Raw genomic sequence first — 23,314 nt, forward strand, 5'->3', positions numbered from 1 at the left:
GTCATGGGGTGGACTAAGAATATGACCCAAGGTCATTCACATAAAATGTTCCATCCATTTCATGTTGCAGGATATTTGATTCACTAATATCAAATGTGTGTTTATGATTTCTTGATTTCAGTGAATTTATATCATTTTCGTTTTTTCTTTATGTTTATTTTCCTAACATTGCTAACTTAGCGCAATGCATACTTGTCTCCCTAACAAATACCCACTAAGTTAAAATTAATAGGCACTAATCTATCTATCAGCTATTTAGCCAAAATCAAAATTACTATTCCTATTTCTTTCAGAATTAGAAAAATCTTATACATTAAGAAGAAAAATAGTGTCATTCAATGGTTAACAAAATAATCTAACATAGTTCAATTCTAGCATAGTTGGTTTATATGAAGATCATGTATGTACACTTAGAAATTCACACCCAAACCCTACCTATGGTATTTCAAAATTATGTAAATATATCTATATAATTATTATTGCATTAATACTAATTCAATTACAATTTTTTTTAGAAAAATACTGTATATTGAAATATACCAGATAGTTAAGAAAGAAAAATAGATTTGAATAATTTTTATTTCGTCATAGGCCAGGTTTGGGAATCCGTAAGAATTACATTCAATTGAAGATAAGATTTGCGTGATGTATTAATGGATAGAAAATGTTCTAGAGCAGTAAACCGAGTCGTTCTGAAAGCACTCAAGTCAGCTTCTATTTCCTGATCCAACAGACAGCATAGACGAGGAGGAGGAAAAGGAGGAGAAGAAGGAGGAGGAGGAGGAGAAGGAGGAAAAAAAGGAGGAGGAGGCAAAAAAGGATGAACATGGAAAAGAGGATGGTGGTGATGATGATACTGAAGATAAAAAAGAGGAAGAGGCGGAGGGTGGAGGGGAATCAGCAAAAGAGGAGGAGGAGGAAAAGAAGGTAGAGGAGGAAGAGGGAAAGAAAGAGGAAGAGGAGGAAAAGAAAGAAGACGGGGAGGAGGAGGAAAAGGAGGACGGGAAGGAGGATAAGGATGTGACAGAAGATGGAAAGGATACAAAGGAGGAGGAGGAGAAGAAGGAGGAAGAGGAGGAGAAGGCGGAGGACGACCACGCCGAGGAGGAGGGAAGCAAGGAGGACGACGACGATAAGGATGACCAGTCGAAGGGTGAACTTAATTATGAACTTCTTCAGTGTTGTTAGTCTTTTTTGTCTTTCCCCCATTAATAGTTTCGTAACCTTCTGCATGCGAGAAACCTCCCTTAAACCCCCTAACATCTACCCCTCCCCCCAACCTCCGAACCCTCCCTCCTCCCTCCACCAAACCCCCTAACTTTACCCTATGATATTTCACAAAACCATCCTCGGCTGTGCCTTACCAAACGACTCACAGTTGGTAAGCCTGACTGAAAACTATCCCTATAACCAGCCCTGACACGTGGAACGATATTGGCAAGCATGACATACATGAGGAAGCTAAAAAAAACACAAAACTCGCTGTGTTTATGTTTTTTGATATTCAAAGGATGGGAAGGATAACAAGGAAGAACCAGACTGGCAGAAAAACCCACAATGTTAAAAATTAGATATGTCTGCAGTGGTGACAAACAAGATCATGGAGACTGCGCATAATTGGCACGCCTGTCTGACATAAACAGAGGCAGATTGTCTGATATAGAAGATTTGAGGTCAACAATGAAATAGCCTGAATTCAAACTTCATGAGCGAGAGTTTGTTTTCAAGTGATCAACTTGAGTACACTAGAAATATATATATATATATATATATATTTATATATATATATATATATATATATATATATATATATATATATATATATATTTTCATGAGAGTGGCAGTTGCCGACAAGATTGACGAGTTAAACACCATATGAGGACGGAGCCTTTATTTGTACGACGTTTCGCTTACTACAGCTTTTTCAAGTACAAGTTGAGATACAAATGCTTGAGATTAAATAAGGGAAAGGAGGGAACGGGGAGAGAAAAGAAGAAGGGGGGGAAGGAAGAGGAGGAGGAGGAGGAGGAGAAGGGGGGTGGGTTGAACACTGGGAAAGGATGAGAATGCTGGCCCAAACGTCCGTAGGCGAAATGTCCACAAAAGGTGGTTTAGATATTTAATACCCATGACCAGCAAAAAAAAATTAAATATCTAAACCACCCTTTGTGGACATTTCGCCCACGGACGTTTGGGCCAGCATTCTCATCCTTTCCCAGTGTTCAACCCCCCCCCCTCCTCCTCCTCCTCCTCCTCTTCCTTCCCCTTCCTTCTTCTTTTCTCTCCCCGTTCCCTCCTTTCCCTTATTTAATCTCAAGCATTTGTATCTCAACTTGTACTTGAAAAAGCTGTAGTAAGCGAAACGTCGTACAAATAAAGGCTCCGTCCTCATATGGTGTTTAACTCGTCAGAATATATATATATATATATATATATATATACATATATATGTATATATATCAATTTACAAGCAAATACTATTAAAAACGTAAGGGTAGGAATTCCTATTCCCCATTCAAACAAAATATCGGTTGGTAACCTTGTTTGCCACATTGCTAAACATGGCGACACAGTTTGCCGATTTGATTTGTATTTCCTTCATGCTGCCTTTGACAGGAAAGGAGATGAGGAACCTGCGCCAGGAGGTGCTAAGTAGCTGCGGCCGAAGCCGTCACCTTTGCCCTATGACGATACTACATTTGAAACATTATACATGGAAATCTATAGTTTTCATTGACGCAATCCCCCACCGCCATCGACTTAACTAAATGATCAAGATATAACTGTCTCACACGTTCGTAATTTTTTTATTCTTCGTTCACCGCAGTGTTTAATGTCTTCAATATGACGATGTTTCCATATATTTCATTCATCATAACGCCAGACGATTTGATTCAGCCAAGAGAAACAGCAGACTCAAAATGGCGTCCCGATCAATAATGGAAGCCATTTTCTTCAGTCAGTTCTTTATCTGAATAAACTCATCTATCGTTAAAAAGAACAAAATATGAAAAACACATTACCGTACTTTGGAAGCTAACCCCCCAATCTTTAACAATCACCCCACTGGCTTTGTTCTCCCCCATACTATTTGTCCCCCCCATCTTTCCTCCCATCCCTATTCCCTTCTTCGCCTGCTCGCTCCCAGTCACTCGGTCGACCTACTTTCTCACCCCACCCACTCTCGTCTGCATGAGCCCTACATTCAAAACCCCGTGTTTAGCAACTGTCGATCCCAGCATGTCAACAAGAATTTCTCGTCCTAAACACTTTTAACTGAATAAAATCCTCTGGAAGAAGTCCGAATATATTGTATAAACTGACTCGCCGTAGTGAAAGGATTAAAACCAGCGCCATACTGTCGACTGTATCAAATATTCGTGACGTCATCGACCTTTCGCCCAGCTAACGGGATAACATTTCATCTTCTTCACTCTCCTCTTTTTCCCTCTGTAGACAAGAAGAGGCATTTTCTTTCGTAGCCAATAACAAATCTGCACAAGAATAATCCCTAAAAATATAAATCTATGTATATTACAATCTCTATTTCCTTTCTCCACAGTAGACTTTTATCCCCTCACTTTTTTAATATTCATAAAGACTTTGAATGACTTTCTTGCATGGTTGTAGATAGTTCTACAAGGCACACGATGTTCCAGTAATGAATTAGTTGAGAATATGTTAATTAATTACACTTTAATATAATGATTACTTCCTCTTACCTAACTGCTGATTTCGATTTCCTCAGAAAAATTCTTCAACGAAACATATGTATAATGATGTGCTTTCCTACATGCGTACCTGTGAGAAAGAGGGAGAGGGAGATGAAGATATATATATATATATATATATATATATATATATAGAGAGAGAGAGAGAGAGAGAGAGAGAGAGAGAGAGAGAGAGAGAGAGAGAGGGAGAACGAGAGAGGGAGAGAAAGAGGGAGAGAGAGAGAGAGAGAGAGAGAGAGAGAGAGAGAGAGAGAGAGAGAGAGAGAGAGAGAGAGAGAGAGAGAGAGAGAGAGAGAGAGAGTTGGAAAATAGGCTATTTACGCTGTTTACGCGTGTGTGCGCGTATGTGTATATATGTGTGTGTGTGTGCATGTGTATGTGCATGAACGCACGCGCGCGCATGTGTATGTGTGTGTGTTTGTGTATTGTGTTGTGTGGGTGTGTGGGCGTGCCTGTGCGTCAGTGCGCATGCGTATCTGCATAACACATTGTTTACCTTCTTTATGACGTGTAAGTGACGCTATGACGTCACGACCCGATTTCCCAAACGTGTGACGTTTGCATCTATGGTTTCAGAGGCCACGAAGGACGATGACTCCGCCGCGGCGCCCGAACCTGCAGGAGGCGACGACGCAGGCGGCAAAGGCGGCGACGACAGCGAAGGGAAAGAGAAGGAGAGCAGCGAGGAGAAGGCGGAAGATGGAGGCGAGGAGAAGGGGGAGGAGAAGGAAGATGGTGTAGAAAGTGAGTCAGCGAAGAGTGTGGGTCGTGGGAAGGATGGGGTGGAGAATGGTTGTGGGAAGGAGGAGGAGGAGGAGAGAGAGGAGGAGGAAGACGAGAATACAGAGAAGGAGGAGGAGGAGAAGGGGAAGGAGACGGTGGAGGAAGAGGAGGAAGAGGAGGAGGAGGATCTTATCAATGAGAGCGCAGACTCTTCGAAGACCTCTTCTTCGGGGGGTCCTGACGGTATTGCTTCTGTTCTTGCCTTCCCCATCTCCGACAGTAGCAAACTAGGTCCTTTCCTCCTCCTCCGTGTCTCTCCCACTGCAGGCCATCCCTCTTGCCCCTTCTCTTCTTCTTCGCCTTCTTCCTCTTCTTCTTCTTCGTCTCCATCGTCTACCTCCTTTTCCATTTCTTCTTCTTCTTCGTCTCCATTTTCTGTTTCTCCTTCTTCCTTTACCCCGCCATCCACTTCCTCTTTCTCTTCTTCAGCTTTAACCTTACCCTCGTCTTTCTCTCCTCCTTCTTCCTCTCTCTCCCTTCCCCTTCCTCTTCTCCCTCCGCCATCGTCCTCCGCCCCTCCTTCCTCCTTTTCTGCCCCCTCGGTTTCATCCTCCTCTTCTCCTTCTTATAACCCTCCCTGCTCCTCCTCTTCCTCCTCTTTGTCCTTTCGGTGTTTGTGATTACCCGAGATAGCTTCCTTTAGAACTCCTCTTTGTATGTGTCGTCTTTACTTGGCTCCTCCTCGTTAGGCTGTGGAGATCCCAGATCCTCGCTAACACAGAAGTTCATTGAATTGACAACCAGCTGACACAACACACTAAGAAATGCGCAGAAATGGAACACACACGCCCATATACTTCACGGTGTCTAGTCAGGTGACATAGTTGAAATTTTTGTGTAGTTAGCCAAGGGTCTGGTTGTAATTATATCAATAGTGCCAAGCTTTATACATATGTAAATATATGTGACTGTGGACATAAGTTTGCAAGAACCATGTGGAAAATAATGTTCGGTCAAATCCGACGATGACTTACCGTAGACTCGTATTGAAACTATCTTAAACTGCCCTGGTAACTAAATCACAGGATCACAAACACTTGGATCACGTCGGGCGCGTGATCAGCAGTTATCCCCCTTCTGGATGAGAGCTCAGAGCTCATATGCTGCCCGATCAACGGGTGTCTTTTCTCTCACACACACACACACACACACACAACTCCTTGTCCACCAGAGTTGGAGTCCAGGCTCTCAGTGCAGCGATGTTGAATTTTTCAGCCCTGGGTGGACCTCAAAGTCGGATCGCTGAATTAACGTTCAAAAATTGTACTATTGCATTATCGAACCTTGTGTATATATATGTGTGTGTGTGTGTGTGTGTGTGTGTGTGTGTGTGTGTGTGTGTGTGTGTGTGTGTGTGTGTGTGTGTGTGTGTGTAGGTGTGGTGTGTGGGTATTTATGCATATACAGTACAGTATATGAAGAGAGAGAGATAGGGAGAGTCTTACTTTGTACAGTACTTTATCATGTTATGATAGGTCTTTGCACAGCTTTAGTCCTATTTAATCCAAATCATCTACCTGCTGTCTCCTTTCGTACAATCTGCCGGTGTCTGATGGTGGTACTTCACCATGGACATATTGACGGATCTCCTAAACAGATCATGGGACCCAAACCTAAAAAATAAATAAATAAACAAATAGATAAATTAAAATCTACCATGTGATCTTCCTGTGTGAATTTTTCCATAATATCGTTGGTGTTTCGTCCTTTATCTTGTATATCTTCATTAGTTTCCCTTTTAGCTCCGTCAGTGTGAGATTATATTTTGGTAAGGCGATATAGTCCTAAAAAGTAGTTCCTGGTGATATTTCGCTCATCATCTGCTTTATCCATTCTTGTCTCGTACGCTACGCCTTTTAGACTAGAGGCATGCTAGCTGGTAACCTCTTCTACAAGTCCTCAATATTTGGGCCGTCTAATGCTGAGATTCCGCATTTCCAAATCAGTTCCTTAAACTGTTTGCTTGCTAGGCCGGTCTTGGTATGATTTAAGGCTGACAATGAGTACCTAACATAGAATTTCTGGTTCCCTGAAAATTCTAAGTTTGACACCAGAAACACGAACAGATCGGCCAAAGTACTACGCCCTTTCTAAGATAATCATTCTTTCGTTTTGTTGATTGATGATGTCTGGTCAACTCATCACACTATTTCTTTCCAAGCCAGACCCTCAATTTCCTCCGATATCACAACACCCTGATATCAACTCACTGTGTATCAACATTACCAGTTTTGTCTGGCCAAACCATATTCCCCAAACTTACAGTAGTTAGTTCCTTTCATTTTACTTTCTTGTAAGGCCTATTTTCCTCAAATGAAGAGAAGTATAGTTGCTTGAGTAGACCATAAAAAACAAAATTGTAGAATAAATAAGTACCTAGATCTAGCCATGTTTTCTTCCGCCTCTACTCAACACTGCCCATTCACCCTCCAACGTTCCCAAGTTGATAAAATCTGTCCCTAATTACCCCATTCTGCTACGACACTCCTCTCCACTCCTCCTCCTGATACTCAAACGCCTCCTCCCAGACATAACCTCCTTCATCCTCCACATCCCTACTTTTCAAGTTTAATTTGTGATTTGTGGGGTGGGAAGATCTTCACCTCAAAACATAAGACCTCCAACCCCCTCCCTCCCCCCGACCTCACCCCCTTCTCTGATCTCCAACCTTGCCTTCCTCGTAGTCTCCTTACTAAGGTAACCAACCTGCAAGCTTCTTCTTCTTCTTCCTTATTGTGTTTTTTTCTGGATCAATCATCCTGTTAGTAAGTAGATAAATCTCTTCCTCATTCCTTTATCACTCTTGTTTATGTAATTTAATCTTAACTTAATTATAAGAAAAAAATAACCATCCCACTATCACACTGTGGGAGATGAGAAACCCCTGGTAAGGCAAAGCCCTGCCAGTTGCGACAAGCCGTTTTACTTGTGTATTTATTTATTTATTATTTTTTTTATTATTACTATTTTTTTTTTTGGGGGGGGGGCTTGGGTTGCCTCCCCACCTGGCTAGGGCTGAACCAACGCAGCAAACCACCAGCTGGTCCCGTGACTCGAACTCACGACCACCTGCTCATGAACTCAAGACGGTATCCACTGGTCTATGGCGCGGCCTTTGTAACTTGTTATAATCTCATATTAATTTCCTTGGTACCGTGTAAATATTTAAGTCGCTTTCCGCACTCAAATGTTGATTAGAAATTAATTTTCACCCTTTGAGTGAAATCGCCCGGTAGCAATTGTGGTGAGGCGCAAGGGTTGTATCGTCCCACAGTGGGTATACAAGCGGACCTGCAGTGGACCATCACAGTTGTACACTTTCATTTTCATTTCCACTTTCATTTACTCTTGCACTTACACTTGCATTTACACTTTTACACACACTCACACTTACATTTACAATCTCACTTTCACTTTCACACGATCAGTGTTCATACGCAAGACCCGAAGATGTCAGGCAACTTTAGCACTCTCAAAGAATGACCATGATACCATTATTGCAAAGAGCCTATGCCTATGGACCCCCATTCACGGCACGATTTGGTCTTAAGGCCGACAGACAGATCTGGTCAGATCCGATCAGATTGGATCGTGTATGTACTGATTTTGGTTTGTCAGACCGACATAGACGATACAATTTGGTCGGGTCAGACCAGATCTGCCCGGCGGCCTCAAGAGTAGATCGTACCGTGGATGGGCTCACTAAGGCTCGTCTCACACGAACCGATTTTTCGCCGTGCGCCGTCCACGACATGACGACGTGCTTTCAAATAACCATGAGTGTCAATGGACGCTTTCACATGTCACGACCACGACCACGTGAAAGCGTCCATAGACACCCATGGTTATTTGAGAGCACGACGTCGTGTCGTGGACGACACACGGCGAAAAGTCGATACGTGTGAAAGGAGCCTCAATCGTGCGTCGATTGTCCACAGGTCGACCAACACCTCTCGAGGAGTTGGAGAAATAAAACCTTCATACTACATTTGTTTGTTTGGTCGGTTGGTTTCTCTGGGCCTGAAGAAGATACTAGGAGACCATAGGGCATCTAACTATGGATCTAAGGCCCAAAATAAGGAAAAAGTCATCCTTGACAAAAAATCTCGTAGTGAAAACTTCCTCTCCAGAATCTTCCACCCTGTCCTCGATATGAGCAAACTGCCCCAGCCTTACGTGGATCTCTCTGGGAGGATATGTTAGACTATTGCCTGTGTTGCATTAGTGTGGGGCAGTTTCTATGTCACAGGCTTATAGTAGTAGGAGGAAGGGAGCAGTCGCCGGTTACCAGTTCCCATGTCCATGAGAAAAGATTAAGGATATATAGTTGAAGCTGATGGAGAGAGATCTTGGGCTCGCCCCGGGGACCAAGTGTCAGGTTCTTGAGGTTACACTTGCAAATGAAGGTGAGGGTGTTTGAATAAGCATGTAAACTTAGCTTCCCTGTTCAGCACTTTTCTTCTGTACTTTTATTGTCCAAGCGATAATTCAAAAGGTCAAATTCTTGACCCAAAATAACCTTCACCTGACACCCTACCTTCTTGTGCCAAACCTTACCAAACCGTATTAACCCACCGTGCTGAGCCACAAAAAATGGTGTCATCCCCCATGGGATAGTTCACTGGTCCTGCAGTGGACCATGGCACGTGGCACGGACTACAGAGGCATTTCTCTGTCCTCAGTGTCTGAAAGGGCAAGACTGCAATGGTTTCTTCTCTGGATCAATTGATCAGATCTTATCTTCCTGAAGACATTAAAGAAAGTCTTTTGAATCAAATACTCAATCACATCAGGCGGGAGTTTCACGAGATCGTCTCGAAGAATTGAAAGGTCTCTCTGAAATCACTGATTCCTCTTGAAGCCTTCCATATGAGGATTCCTTCCTCCCTTCCTTCCTTCCTTCCTTCCTTCCTTTCTTCCCTCCTTCCTTCCTTCATTCCTTCCTTCCTTTCTTCCCTCCTTCCTTCCTTACTTCATTGCGCCCATCGGTTTGAACGTATATGACAAACCTCCACTGATTCGGTCACCTTTAAAAGACTTTGCTATGGTTTTATAAAGGTGATTTTATTCAGCTTAGAGGGGTTCCCTATGCTTGGAATGGAGGGATAGGGAGGAGGATAGGAGGGGAAGGAAATCCTGAGAGGAAGGACAGGGGTGGAGAGAGAAAGACTGGAAGAACATTTTTTTTTCTTGGCTCTTTGTGGTATAAAGTGCCACACTCTGAACATTTTTCATTAAACTCCAAACAATTTTATTTAGCTCAGAAGGTCGACAATTGTCCCAAAGTATTCTGAATTCGATATATCAACCTATTCAATATAATGACTCACTTTACAACTTGGAGCAGGACTTTGTGCCAAAGAGGTGATTTTTATTTCTTTCTAACAACACAAGATTTTATTCAGCTTTGAGCATAAGTTCTCCACCTGTTTTCTTATGTGACCCAATACTTATGCACTGCTGTTCTATAGCCTCCTAGAAATCACAATGCTCTAACAACATGTGATTTTTTATTCAACTTGAGAAAAAATTCTCAACCTATTTCCTCCTGTATCTCATATCTTATGTCTTGCTATCCTTTAGCCTCCTAAAGACCATTATTCAACACTAAACTATATCGCTAAACATTCACTAACCACCACTAGTTTTCTGTTTGTGTACCCACTTGCGAGATCTGGTGGACTCCTCAGAGTCCATTTATCGCTAAACATCCACTAACCATCACTAGTTTTCGGTTTGTGTACCCACTTGTGAGGTCTGATGGACTCCTCAAAGTCCATTTACCCAAGATTGAGGACCAGTGGCTCAGAGGTTAAAGATGTTGATTCCTCTTGTTTAATCTCTTTCTTGTCTTCCAACCCTGAGAACAATGGCCCCACGAGGATTTTTCACCTTTATTTCATCTCATCTACTCTGGTGACGTAATCAGAAGCGTGCTGGTCTCGTATTCGTTCTGTTATGGGCTCGAATCCCGCACTTCTCTCCGATTCCCAGCAGTGGTTGTTATCTACCCCAACAGTCTAAGCGCACAAGAGAGCAAAGATTGAGGCTTTGGTTGCAACTACGTGGCTCCTGGCGTAGGCTCTTCACTTTTTAAAAAGAATGAGGCAAATGGTCTTTAAGGAACCTTCAGTTGCCACTGTTAGACAAAGGAGCATGTGAAACTGTTCCACAAAAATCTTCAGATTCACAAGAAAATAGGTGCGACTGTTCTGCATAGCATTCTAGGTGAAGTTGTTTGACAGTGGAGTCTGGATTGAGGATTTCTACTTCCTGCGGTTATATGTCCTGTTCATATGATTCTAGATGCAGGGAACCTAAAAAGAACTCTGGAGTTGCAACGCAGTGTAGGATTTGCTAATTCAAAGAGAGGGAAAGGAGTAACGGGAGATGAGAGTTGCTGAACAAGAGTTTATAGTCTCCATGAAGAATCGATCAGACGTATTCCTTTCCTCGTTACGGGAAATCTGTCGGTCTTAACAATTTATAAACAACACATACACACACACGCACACACACACACACACATACACACACATCTTAGCAGACAATCAACTTGGTCTCAGAAACGGAAGATCGCGTGTATCACATTTGTTAAATTTTGACATACCGGTCGGTCGATGTCCGACAAAAGAAAAGGTTGGATGGAATTTGTGCAATTACTGGAGATCTGTAGAAAGCCTTTAACAGATACCTCATAAACGACTAATGTCGAACTTGGAGTATATTGGAGGATATAAAGGAATTTCCTGGAATGGGTGAGACGTCCTCAAAGGAAACCAACTAGCGGAGTCCTGCAAGGATCAGTATTAGCACCAGTGATGTTCCAGATTTGCGTAAACATGATACAATGAACTAAAAGGTACATTAACCTGTTTGCAGACGATACAAAGTTTGTGAGAAGGGACAAAATAGGAGACTACAAAATTCTGAAGAAAAAAAAAACAGAAAGAATATATGATCTGAATCATGTTTTGAAAATTAATCAGTGAAAAAAGTCAATGTATTATAATTAAGTAGAAGTATAAAGAAATCAGCGAAAATTTATTAGATGGAAAATGAAGTTATTAAAATACTGTGACTACTAGAACGACTATCAATTAGGTAATTACAATTAAATAAATACACATACACAAGCATGCGTGAGGAATGAACGATACTCTGTTTCCACTTCAATTAAGGTATCATTGACCTTCAACCACGAAGTGGGAGAACGAAATAATTTTCCTCGTTCTTGAAACTAAACAAACAACTTGAAATATAAAACTGATACTCCAGTAACAACAACCCAGTGTAAAGATGCACCATTTCTTCAAAATACTTCCGTGGTCCTCTGCCTAGGTATATGTCCCTCTTTTTTGTATCTTCAGTACTGACCAATGGGAATTCAATTCTTCAATTCCTCCTACCCTTCAATTCAGCTCCACCTCCTCCCTTTGATATCTTCTCCACTCTCTTCTATCTTGCACCAATATATTTGCTGCTTATACTTAACCCCCCTCCCTTCCACACACGCTCCTATACTCTCCTTGTGTTTCTGTTTTCGGTCTTCCTTTGCGTATTCCTCCCTCCACCTCTGGTTCATACGATATATAACACCTAAACATGATTCTGCTCACCTTTTCCTCCATGTCCATTTTATTTTCATATCCAATCTATATCTCTTCTTGATATTCATTTTTGTTTCACACACTGCACAATCCTCAAGCAATCTCTCTCCGTCGCCTTAAGCTCCTTTCATAAAAAGCAACTCAAAAGCGTTCACATCTCAAATCCATACAATAATATCGTGTCCGCTATGCTTTCCGCAATCCCAGATGTAGTGTACATATTACAATATAATGTATGTATGTATATATGTATGTATGTACAGGGAAAAGGGTCGCTAACTTGTCCCAGTTGAGGTTGAGTTAGGATAGGTTAGGATGGGTTAGGTCAGGTTAGGTTGTACGACACTGTGAATTTACTTTCTTTTCCTGCAAAACACAAACTACTACAAAGTAACATACTGTTTGTTTGTTTGTTTGTTTTAAGATTAAACATCTGACGAAAAAAGCCTTTATGGAATGTACACTTCATAAAGACTTCGTCTTGAAATGTTGTATACCCTGTCATAACTGTTGGCAGCTGCCATTTTCAAACACAATGTTTTACCTTCAGTCCCATGTATTTTTTCTTCCCCCATTGGTGTTTTCCTTTCCACTCCTCTCTCTCTTTCTCCATCTATTTCTATCTATATATATATATATCGATCGATCTCCATTTCTCTTTATGTTTCCATTAGTGCAGACTCTAGGTTTTCGGCATTTCTTCATGGATGCGTTGTAGAACAAAGCTTCGTGTAGCTGCGGTGCAGAGACACAATAACGTACTTAAACCCTGAATAGACTTTCATATTTCACGTGACTTGACCTTGATCTTGACTATATATGGATTAAGGTTTTTATGAATTGGACAAAATCGTCTGATGACGGTCATGAAATGTGTGTGTATATATATATATATATATATATATATATATATATATATATATATATATATACATATATACATATGTATATATGTATACATATATATATACATATACATGTATATGTTATATATACATATATATGTATATATAACATATATGTATATATATACATATATATATGTATATATATACATATATATATACATATATATATATATATATATAAAGAGGAGAGTCGCCTCAAATTATTGTATAATGAATATAGCGGACCCTTTTCAAATAAAAACGACGCTTTAATGCTCGTATGGTGGCTTGAGTTCAGTACTTAGTGTACACATTATGTTTTTCTTTATTCATTTATGTGTTTTCTATCATAAATTTTCCTTTCATTTGTCTTTGTTATAACCATTTGTCTAAACCAATTTAACCCAGAAACTATCACTACAAAATGGTAAGATGAGGAGAGGGAAAAGAAAAGACACAAATCGAAACTGGTCGAATGGTATGATATTCACCATAACGAAGTATCATTCCAGTCCTTTCTTCGTCTTCCCATGTATGTCTGCACAATTAATGATCCTCATAATAATCACCCGCTTCTCTTTTACCTTAGCTTACAGGTGTAAATACAGTTTTCATCGCAATAAAGATAATGACAATCCCTTTCCTGTCCTAATGAGGATATTTGAATTCTAGGACACTAAATTCAGCTTTAAATTCTTTACTAGTAAAACTACCCCGTCAATATTTTATCTTTAATGTATATCTGGACTTCCTGAAATGTATTCTTAATACAAGCTTCAAGAGCAGGTTCCATTTCTCTCTCTCTCTCTCTCTTTCCAGTCAATAGGAAAACATAAGTGCGGGAGTTGGGTAACTGTGGCATTTTTTTCTCTCCAATCACACTAACGATCCCCCGGGGACTTAGAACCACCGCCAGCCAGGATAATATGTAACCATGACATAAATATGCCTGAATAGAATCTTCTGGCTGGAGTCAGAGCACTGTCACTAAATCACATAACTGAATAACCCCACAACTCAGATGTTCTTTGTTGTTGCTGTCTTAAGTCAAGACCTCTTTCCTCCTTTCTCCCGCAGATGACGCAAAGGAAGAGGAAGGCGCTGGAGGAGGGGCAGCCACGGAGGAAACAACAGAAGAAAGTAAGGGCGAAGGAGACACAGGCGGAGACGCCGAAGAAGGAAAGGACGAAGAGAAGAAAGACAAAGAAGAGAAGAAGGAGGACGGCGAGGGAGGGGAAGCCAAGGAAGGTGGAGAGGAGAAGATGAAGGAGGAGGGTGAGGGAGAGAAGGAGGATGAGGTAAAAGAGAAGGATGAGTCGGAAAAGGATGAAGGATGCGAGGAGTCATAATGACTTTCTCCCATTTTTAATAACTTTCTTCCTTTTTAATAAGTCCTATGGTACCATAGTTTGGAATTTAGAGTCTAATCCAGAAACACAACTTTAGGTTCGCTTCTGCTACGCTCAAAGATGAAAAAAGAAGAAAAAAAATATATAATAAAGATATTGGTTTCCCCCATATTTACCCCCCCACCCCACCTCACTCCCCAAAAGTAACCTGATTTTTTTTTTTTTTTTTTTTTTTTTTATATATATAATAATAACGTTTCTCAGTGGACCTTCACCATAAGGTCTACTTATCACTGAACTCACTCCCCCCTCCCCCTCCCACTCCCACTCCCACTCCCACCTAAGTGATGATGGCGCCTTAGACTGGTCTCCTATGCCCCTGCCCACCTCCCAACTCCCCCGAATTCCAGTCCCAACCTAATCCCACATACTCCCTCTTCTCCTCTGGGTTTGATCAAGTTCCTTCCTTCGTCACAGTTTTTCTGAAAAAAAGTGGGAATCTCCACATCTTTTAGTATTTTTGTGTGTATATACGAGCATACGTACACACATACATACGTACATATATACATTCATATACACTCACATGCATGCACAAACGTGCATAGGTGCGTTCAAACGTAAACAAAACTACATAAAAAGACTGGCTGGAGACAGTCAGAATGAATAACAAATATCATAATCAAAACACTAATCAAGATAGATTTAATCATTTGTGTGCGGAAGTTTCCACGCCGATAAACAAAATCGCCTGGCGGCAGCCAGAAATAAACATGTTAATCACCACACACACACACACACACACACGACTCGGTGGCGCGGTTGGTAGAGTCCCAGACTGTCAGTATGGAGGTACCGGCGGTACCTGGTTCGAATCCTGCCCAGGGCTGAAATAATTTCAGTATCGCTGCGCTTCGAGTCGATACTCCAACTCTCGTGGGCGGGGAATTGGGTGTGTGTGTGCGTGTAAGGTCATAGCATTACCCATAGATCGGTCATACGAGCTCTGAGCTCTCTTCCGGGAGGGAAATAGCTGTCGATCACGAGTCCAACACGTGATCCAAAGACCAAGGTGAACCAAGGTGAATCACACACACACATTCAAAGGGGCGTATTCTTAAACACCATTTGACCTGGGGATCAGAAACTGCCAGGCAATTATCACACTTACGCCCCTTTAACATACGACTGATGATGATGACCTCTACAACCACGTGCTTTCTCAGGACATTGAATCTTGTCCGGAAATACTTCGGAGTATCCTTTTAACTTCTCAAAACATATCCGTCTCAAAGGAACATGGACATATCTCTCTGCAACATATCAAATGATGGTGATCACTGACTCGTGCTACTTCGACAAGGTCTGATCGATAGTTCGGAGGAATGTAAAAGTTAGCCTCACACAAGGCGACAAAATTCGCCGTCTTTTGTTCCTGTCGACATGAAACTTTTGTTAACTCGTCTATATTGCTAGTTGGGTGTGTTGTTTCGACAAATCATAGTTGAATAATTTCAAATTGTGATCTTTATGCATTCGAAGGAGAGAGTTTACTAGCCGGAACGTAAGCCAAGTGGAAAAAAGTCGCGCCGACGGGGACTGGAGTCGGTGACTTCTCGCTCGTGAGACTCTGCACGGAAAGCCGTTACGTTACTCTGTCAGTCGATCAGAACTTCATGTTTTATTGTTACTATGTCGATCTGCTATGTATGAGCTCACACAGACATACGGAAGAAGCACACACACACACACATTCATATATACGCTCTAGTCTTGTTTGACTTTGCGCGAATTTTTTTTCTGTATACGACCTATCCTTCCCATATTACAATCCAGCCTGGTATCCATGCCTTATTCTTTTCTTTTCGTGTATCGTCCGTTCTAAACGATACTTCTTTTCCTACCATACGTTTATCTCTTTGGTAACCTCACCAGAAATATGTGAATATCATGAGAAGAAACATTTGTTGCTCTTTTTGTGCTACTTAAATATATTTCCAGCCTGATCCTGTGCGCTTTTCGTTCGTAAGCTATTAAGTAGCCAATACACACACACACACACACTCATATATAATCTCATGCTGTGGCCTAAACAGTATTACATTTAACGCCTTATGTAGTGTTGTATATAGTGCCACATACAGTATAGTGACGTCTAGACTACAGCATAGGTTCGTTTTTGAGAATGTCATGTGCAGTCCTGTGTATAGTGTCATATAATCATGCCACGTGATCAAAAGCAATACAGTCTTTCGCCTGTTCGTGACAAATGTCGATATGTCCCTGTCGAAGAGCTAAACGTGCCTCCTTTTCCGTCTCCCTTCTTTCTATATCCACCATATTTCATCCACTTCTTTAAACCATCACCTACCTTGCTATCTACCATCTCCTTGGCAGCCACTGTCATCACATATCTTATTGGTCTTGATTTCACTAACATGTTTTAGGACGATGACGGTGGGTTGTTGGTCCTTCTGAGATTCATGTCTCTGTTAATTAACTGATCGGTCCTTGGCAAATGTACCCAATACCCGACCGTTTCCTCCATCAATCAGCTGTTCTCTCTTCTTAACAAATAACCCCTTAATCTAAGAGTACCCTGCTTACCAGCACAGGAGACAGTTTACCATGCAATGCAGGTCAAATCTCCTGTGATCATTTCGACCTCGAACTTACCTAAATAAGAATATATTGCTCATCCGTACTGTAACAAAATAAACACCGAGTATAAACGCGTCTTTGCTATCATCGCCTAAAGGGTGTTCATAGGATACACTCTTATTATCCATTCTCTTTATAGATACGACTTAAACTCCGCCCATGTTTACCGTCACGTGATTTGTGGCAGCCAATCACGGGTGCTTAAGGGCGATAGGCGGGGCTTATTTTGTATTTATGAAATGAAAAAGAATATAAGTAATCAGGAGACCATACAGAAGCCTGAAGATCATTAACTTCCTCAGTATCGGGTGGCAATTTTTTATTTTATTGTCATAGTTACCGTCGTCTTGGTAGTGAAGGGGTTATGGCACTTTATTACCTAAAATATCAAAGGGAATTCTGAGGATGATGAGACGGTGAAGGGAGCTACATCTCTTGGCACCTTGATTAGTTCTGTCGACACAGTTTCTGATGTGGCCGTTTAGTCATCAATTTTTACTCTCTTTTTCTTAGGCAGTAAGAAGTTTTGCCGCACAAGATGGTGTCTGCTGCAGGCTGCATGATTTTTAATCTCTACTACGCTTCCTCTTCTTGTCTGCCATTGCTTCGCGTATCGTTCAAGATGCTTGGATTAGACGGAAAGGGATGCTGTCAACTCCGATATTTATGTACTTCTGTTTCCGAAGTCCGCAATAGGAGACGGCCTGACACGGTTTCGAGTGCCAAGTGGCACTTCAGAACACATCTGAAGTCCTGAAGTTCTGAAGTCTCACTAAATCGAATGTCTTGCTTGCTTTACTGGAAGCAGGTTTCTAAAGAGATGATAGTATGGACCACAGCAGCAACTATCGCAACAGTTTTGTGTGACAGAATTTACTGGTTCTGCAACACACACCTAACAACTTATGAAAAATGGCGATAACAGAGTTCAATCCGGCCCGCCTATTGGAGCGACTTCAGACTTCTGTCAGCCCGCACGGCTTCCAGGTCCCGCAAAGGAGAGAAGTCGGGTGACTACAAGCGAGACTCCAGGCAGGACTGATCCCCCCCCCCCAACTATCTCACCCCCACCCCCATTCCCTTTTGAACGAAGCCATGTCTACCCCCCCCCTCCCTCCATACCCCCACACGGGAAATCTCACCAATAGATTTATCATCCAGTTCGTCTCGATGGTGTTAACATTGGTCAGTTTTCTCTCTTCCGCAAGAAAGCTGACACGGGAAGCCAGTTACTGATTTTGCTGATTCAGAATTGAGACTTCTTTCCGACAGAAAGGAATCCGATCTTCTTGAGAGCGGATCGTACCCCAATCCTATCAAACAATAAACGATCAAAGATCATCTCGTAATTGGGAGATAGTGATTGTTAAGGAATTGTATTCCCTATTTTTAAAGGAATCCGGATTGCAAACAGCGGATGGTGGGGTTATTCACTGCCAAGATTATATCCGAAATAATGGGGATCAGTCTCTGCCTGTTATATCCTATTCCACTTAGCATGTAAATCTAAGGCCTATTTGTATAAAACGACACTTACATACAACTCTCGGTGTGGCTACATATTCACATACATGTTAGTCATAGAATATAAACGGATTTTCTCTGTTCTTATGGTTAAATCTTGAATATAATGTTAGAGACTGGGGGGCATCGAAGGGTGATCGTGTTACGTGATAGACAGGAAAGGTATTTCAGGTCTTCACAGTGATGGGAAAACGCACAAAATATTCATCACCTAATGCCTACCAAGACCAAAGTCAACCCGACTTCTCATCCAATCGTCCTGGAGTTCAGCGACATGACGTCATGTCTTCGATCGCCCGCGTCGATCTAACCGACATTTGGTCCAAAAATCTTATCAATTCTTATTTTTCAACATTCGAAATCTGTCTAGGTGAACAGCTAAATTCACATTACATGATATCGAAGGGATTATTTAATGCTATGAGCTGTTCTTGTACTGATCGACTTAAAATTATTCGTGCCACAGACATCTAGAAATCTATTCTTTTTACTGTACAAACAGAAACTGTGTTCCTTCGTTCTAACATTAGAAACTCATTCCTTCCTTTTCAGTTAATCTAAGACATCGCTACGATAAATAAAGACGCTCACTTGGCTACTTCAGACATGGCATAGACAATCTGCTACTTTCTACACTAAGTCTGTTTATTATTGTTCGTGTCACACCAAAGCAGGAAAAATAGCAATAGATGCTTCTTCAAACAACTAATGGTTAGGATCATATTTAGCGTCTTTATTGAGGAACCCTTGATATCATAAACGAAGTGTCAAGCCATCCCCTACTCAAACCTTACCTCTCCCGAAGAATATGTCTTACACATCACGGATTCTTATCGAGTTTTTTGTCTCATGACCAGCAATAATCCAAGGTAGTTCCAAAGGTCATAAGTTTCTTGATAACAGGAATATTTACTTACTTCCCATCTAAACACCAATGAGCCCAGTTCTACATCCAAACGATCTCTTAAGCAAGTTGTATCTGTTCAGATTTTGTGAAAAAATATATATATTAATAATCATTTACAACAAACATCCTGATTACTTGTCAAAAACTTCTCATTCGTGATATACAAAAAAAAAGTAATCTAAGAACGGCAGATTCTCGAAATTACGTTCACAAACTTTCTACGTTCTTTGTCAGTTACGAGAAAACTAAACTCGTATTCAACCGCTTGTTACAAGATATGCTCGTTCCATACAATAATTATGGTCACACAATTAACACTAACAAATCTTTACTTTTTATATGCGGATACATACATAAACACACTAATATATACCTACACATGAATATGTATAGTTACATTTGCATACATATATAAACATATATTTACGTCCGTATGTATATACATGTATACCAAACGCACACACACATACAAACCTGTATGTGTGCGTGTGTGTGTGTGTGTGTGTGTGCGTGTGTGTGTGTGTATGTGTGCGTACGTGTGTTCGTGCATGTGTGTGTGTGTGTGTGTGTGTATGCATGTGCGTACGTGTGTTCGTGCATGTGTGTGTGTGTGTGTGTGTGTGTGTGTGTGTGTGTGTGTGTGTGTGTGTGTGTGTGTGTGTGCATGCTTGTGTGTGCATGTGTGTGTGTTCTTCTTAATGTCCATTTCTTATTTCTAGACCATTTCCCATAATGTTCAGTAAAGACATGAGCTCAAGGCCGAAACGCCTTTGTTTCTTTACATTTCGTTCACTCCTTTGTGTTACGAGTTTTCCTCTGGGTTTCGTCAGTTTCCCTTTGTTTCGTCACCGGTTCCCGTTGTCCTCCCTACGGGCAACGGGTCTCCAAACACCTGAACAAAATCGTCCGAAGAAAAAGGAAAAAGATAAAAATTGAAGTCTTACTGAACAGGGAGGGTTTCACTGAGGTTAGTATATGCATATTTAATCATATTTAAGGCTTTTACCGCACAGAGGGAATATTTTTACTGGTTAAAATCACCTGAGGAAAGCCAGAAAGAAATTAATTTCTTTTTCTCTATGCTTGGCCTTCTTTGTTCTAAAGTCGCACAAGTTATTTCTTTCCTTTTTTCCCCCTTTAATTCCACCTCACAGTTTCATTTCATGGTACGGACACTGTGCAAAGAGAGACTTCAATGGTCAACTTTCCCCTGGTGTCTTGAATCTACTTTTTCCGACTCCTCTGCTTCATAGAAAGAGTGGGAAGATTGATCCAATAGCCCAGCATGGGTAATGTACGAAGGAGAGGATCAAACTCGGGATCTTAAAAAAATCCAGCTGTTTTCTAAACCACTCGACCAGCACATCCCCTCAACCCCTGTGGAAGTCACGCCAAGAATCGACGTCTGTTCTAAGGCATCCACACTTCATACTAATTCAGTGGTTCACACTAGTTCAGCTGTCCACAGTTTGTGGTCCATGAGTCTTTAGTGGACCACAGAGGTCCACAAGTGGGTCCACAAGTGGATGGACGACAATGTAATTCAGTGTTGAGGGTGGTCTTCTCCAGGGGGCTAAACAGCAACGCATAAGCTGAGTACCCCTGATTGAGAAATGTGACTCTTTATCATATCCTATGTCAATGTTCTGTATTCTGCGAATAACTTTATACAAAAGTGTTTCCTAACCCTCCCCCTTTCCCATCCCCCATACTTCCTCCCCCCTCCCTTAACCCCCCCCCCCCAAACCAGCCACCTAGGTTTTAGACGTATACCCGGCGACCTAATCACCATCCATGTGTTTTTTTTAACTGAGTTTGTGTAGACACAGGTTTGATTACTAAAAGCTTTTGCCCGTAACTTGGCTGTGAACTTATTTTAAACACCGCTGCCTGCCATGACCCAATGACACTGAAAACTTTATTATATATTTCAAAATTTCGAATCCCTCCCGTCGCTGATAACGGTTATAACGGAAACTTCTCTTTGATTTTTGTGTTCTTGCGTCTAGACAATTCATTTCCTTTCATCTTTCTAAATCCCTCCAACGTCTTGAAATACTAACTCCATCTGCTAGGTTACAACTAACCACTTAGAGGCCTCTAGATTTAATTCTAAACTACGGTGAGCTAACAAGCTTTGCTGCTGTATACAGTATTAAGAGTGATGTGTGAATAGTGTTGCCTGTAAAATGCTCTGAGAAAGGGAAGAGTTTAGTTTGCACTGTGATTGACTGGGTGATTATTTGTAGAGCTAGTCATGACTATTACAATAATTAGGATTCCCTGTGAGTAGTACCTAATGAAAACAATAATTGGAATGTTGTTATTAGAGTTGATGATATATGAAGGGAGCCGTGATAATGTATCATATTAGTTGTTTGGGTGAAAGAAAAGGAAGAGATGAAAAAGAAAATGTTTTGAATGTAAACAATGAAGTGGTGGTTGGTTTGTGTACTATTGGGACAAATTCTGGGAGCAAATGATTTCATTGAAGCCTTGTAATGTTTAAATACAGTTAAGGAAATAAGTTCCTGAACGCTTGCTGGTATGGAGTCTAGGTAATTAAGAGAAATCGTACTAGTAATTCGACATTTTCTTGTTCAGTTATTTCGCAGAAACTAAAAATTACTGATATTTTGTTTTCATACCAACATATTCTTATATACTAAAGCTAGCAAAATGTCAAAGAATTTATTTTCTCAATTGTACGATATAGTCCTCGCTGCGTTGCCATAAAACTAAACTTAAAAAATAATAATGATAAAACAAAAAAAACAAAAAAACAAAAAACATTAATCCACATATCTGAGGCATCAACTTATATAAATTGACAATCAAACTCCATTTAGTTTTAAATTTGACAATCAAACTTAATTTATCTTTTTAATTTAACAATCAAATAATTGTTTCTTTTACTAATTTTCATGTTGACATCGAATGTGATCTCTCTGCCCTCAACACAGACAATAGCAGACACCCGAGATAAGCAGCTTTGCTATGTGATAAATTACTAGTTCCTGTAGCCAATTCTTTACGAGATAATGATGGTATATGGAAGTAAATATTATTCCAGTGTTTTATTGTGTTTTTATTAATTTCCTACATACGAAAATCGTATATACTTCAAGTGAAAATAACAACCAAACGGGTGAACGGACAACGCGAAAACAGTGATGACGTCACTTCTTTTGAAAATAACCAAAGCGTTACGAGTTCATCAATGAAAAACTGATTTGGACGAGGAAATGTAAAAACTCATATTTCCAATATTAATCCATCTACGGTTCTGGAATTCGCCATGATCAATCTCACAGACAGACACATAATTCATCACCATGGGCTATTAGATTTTTTTTTTTTTTGACACAGCCATTTTGTCATCGATGAAGATTTCAATTATCTTGGGTTGGGTTAAGTTCGATTAGGATGGATTGGGTTGGATTATGATGGGCTGGGTTGGGGTAGGTTGCGTTGGATTAGGTCAGATTTGGTTTGGTTAGGTAAAATTAAATTATATTTTGTTAGATTAGGTTCAAGTTACATTATATAAAGTTAAATTTTGACTAGGATTTTCAAAATTCGACCTCTGGCGAAAAACGTCAAAAACCGCCATGCTGACGACGTAACAGATCGAACGTGGCGTATTATTACAAATATAACGGAGGAGGTAACACCGTTTTCATTTACCAAATTAATTCTATAAAATCATTATCACGAACAGGTTATTTGTCAGAAGTACTAAAGTTAGACGACAACCGAAATACTATAATTAGCCAATCACGGTGCAGTATGACTTGTGGGCGGAGCCTATCTTCGCTCTGTTCAAACGACAATAAAGTATCCAATCAAATGAAAGTCCAAA

The 23,314-nt window shown here is 40.8% G+C and overlaps 1 protein-coding gene across 1 annotated transcript in view; it reads left to right on the top strand.

Moving 5' to 3' along the window:
• Positions 1-22,529, top strand: part of LOC143036856 (uncharacterized) — a gene marked incomplete at its 5' end in the record, with an annotated part of 31,060 nt that extends 8,531 nt beyond the window's left edge. The window contains 3 exon segments of the mRNA XM_076204710.1: positions 734-1,153; positions 4,308-4,475; positions 14,089-22,529. Coding sequence (XP_076060825.1) covers positions 734-1,153; positions 4,308-4,475; positions 14,089-14,360 — 860 coding nt within the window.
• Between the last annotated feature and the right edge of the window lie 785 nt (positions 22,530-23,314).

The sequence above is a fragment of the Oratosquilla oratoria genome, chromosome 21, assembly GCF_046742065.1.
Source record: "Oratosquilla oratoria isolate Oo_2021 chromosome 21, ASM4674206v1, whole genome shotgun sequence".
In the NCBI taxonomy this organism is placed as follows: domain Eukaryota; kingdom Metazoa; phylum Arthropoda; class Malacostraca; order Stomatopoda; family Squillidae; genus Oratosquilla; species Oratosquilla oratoria.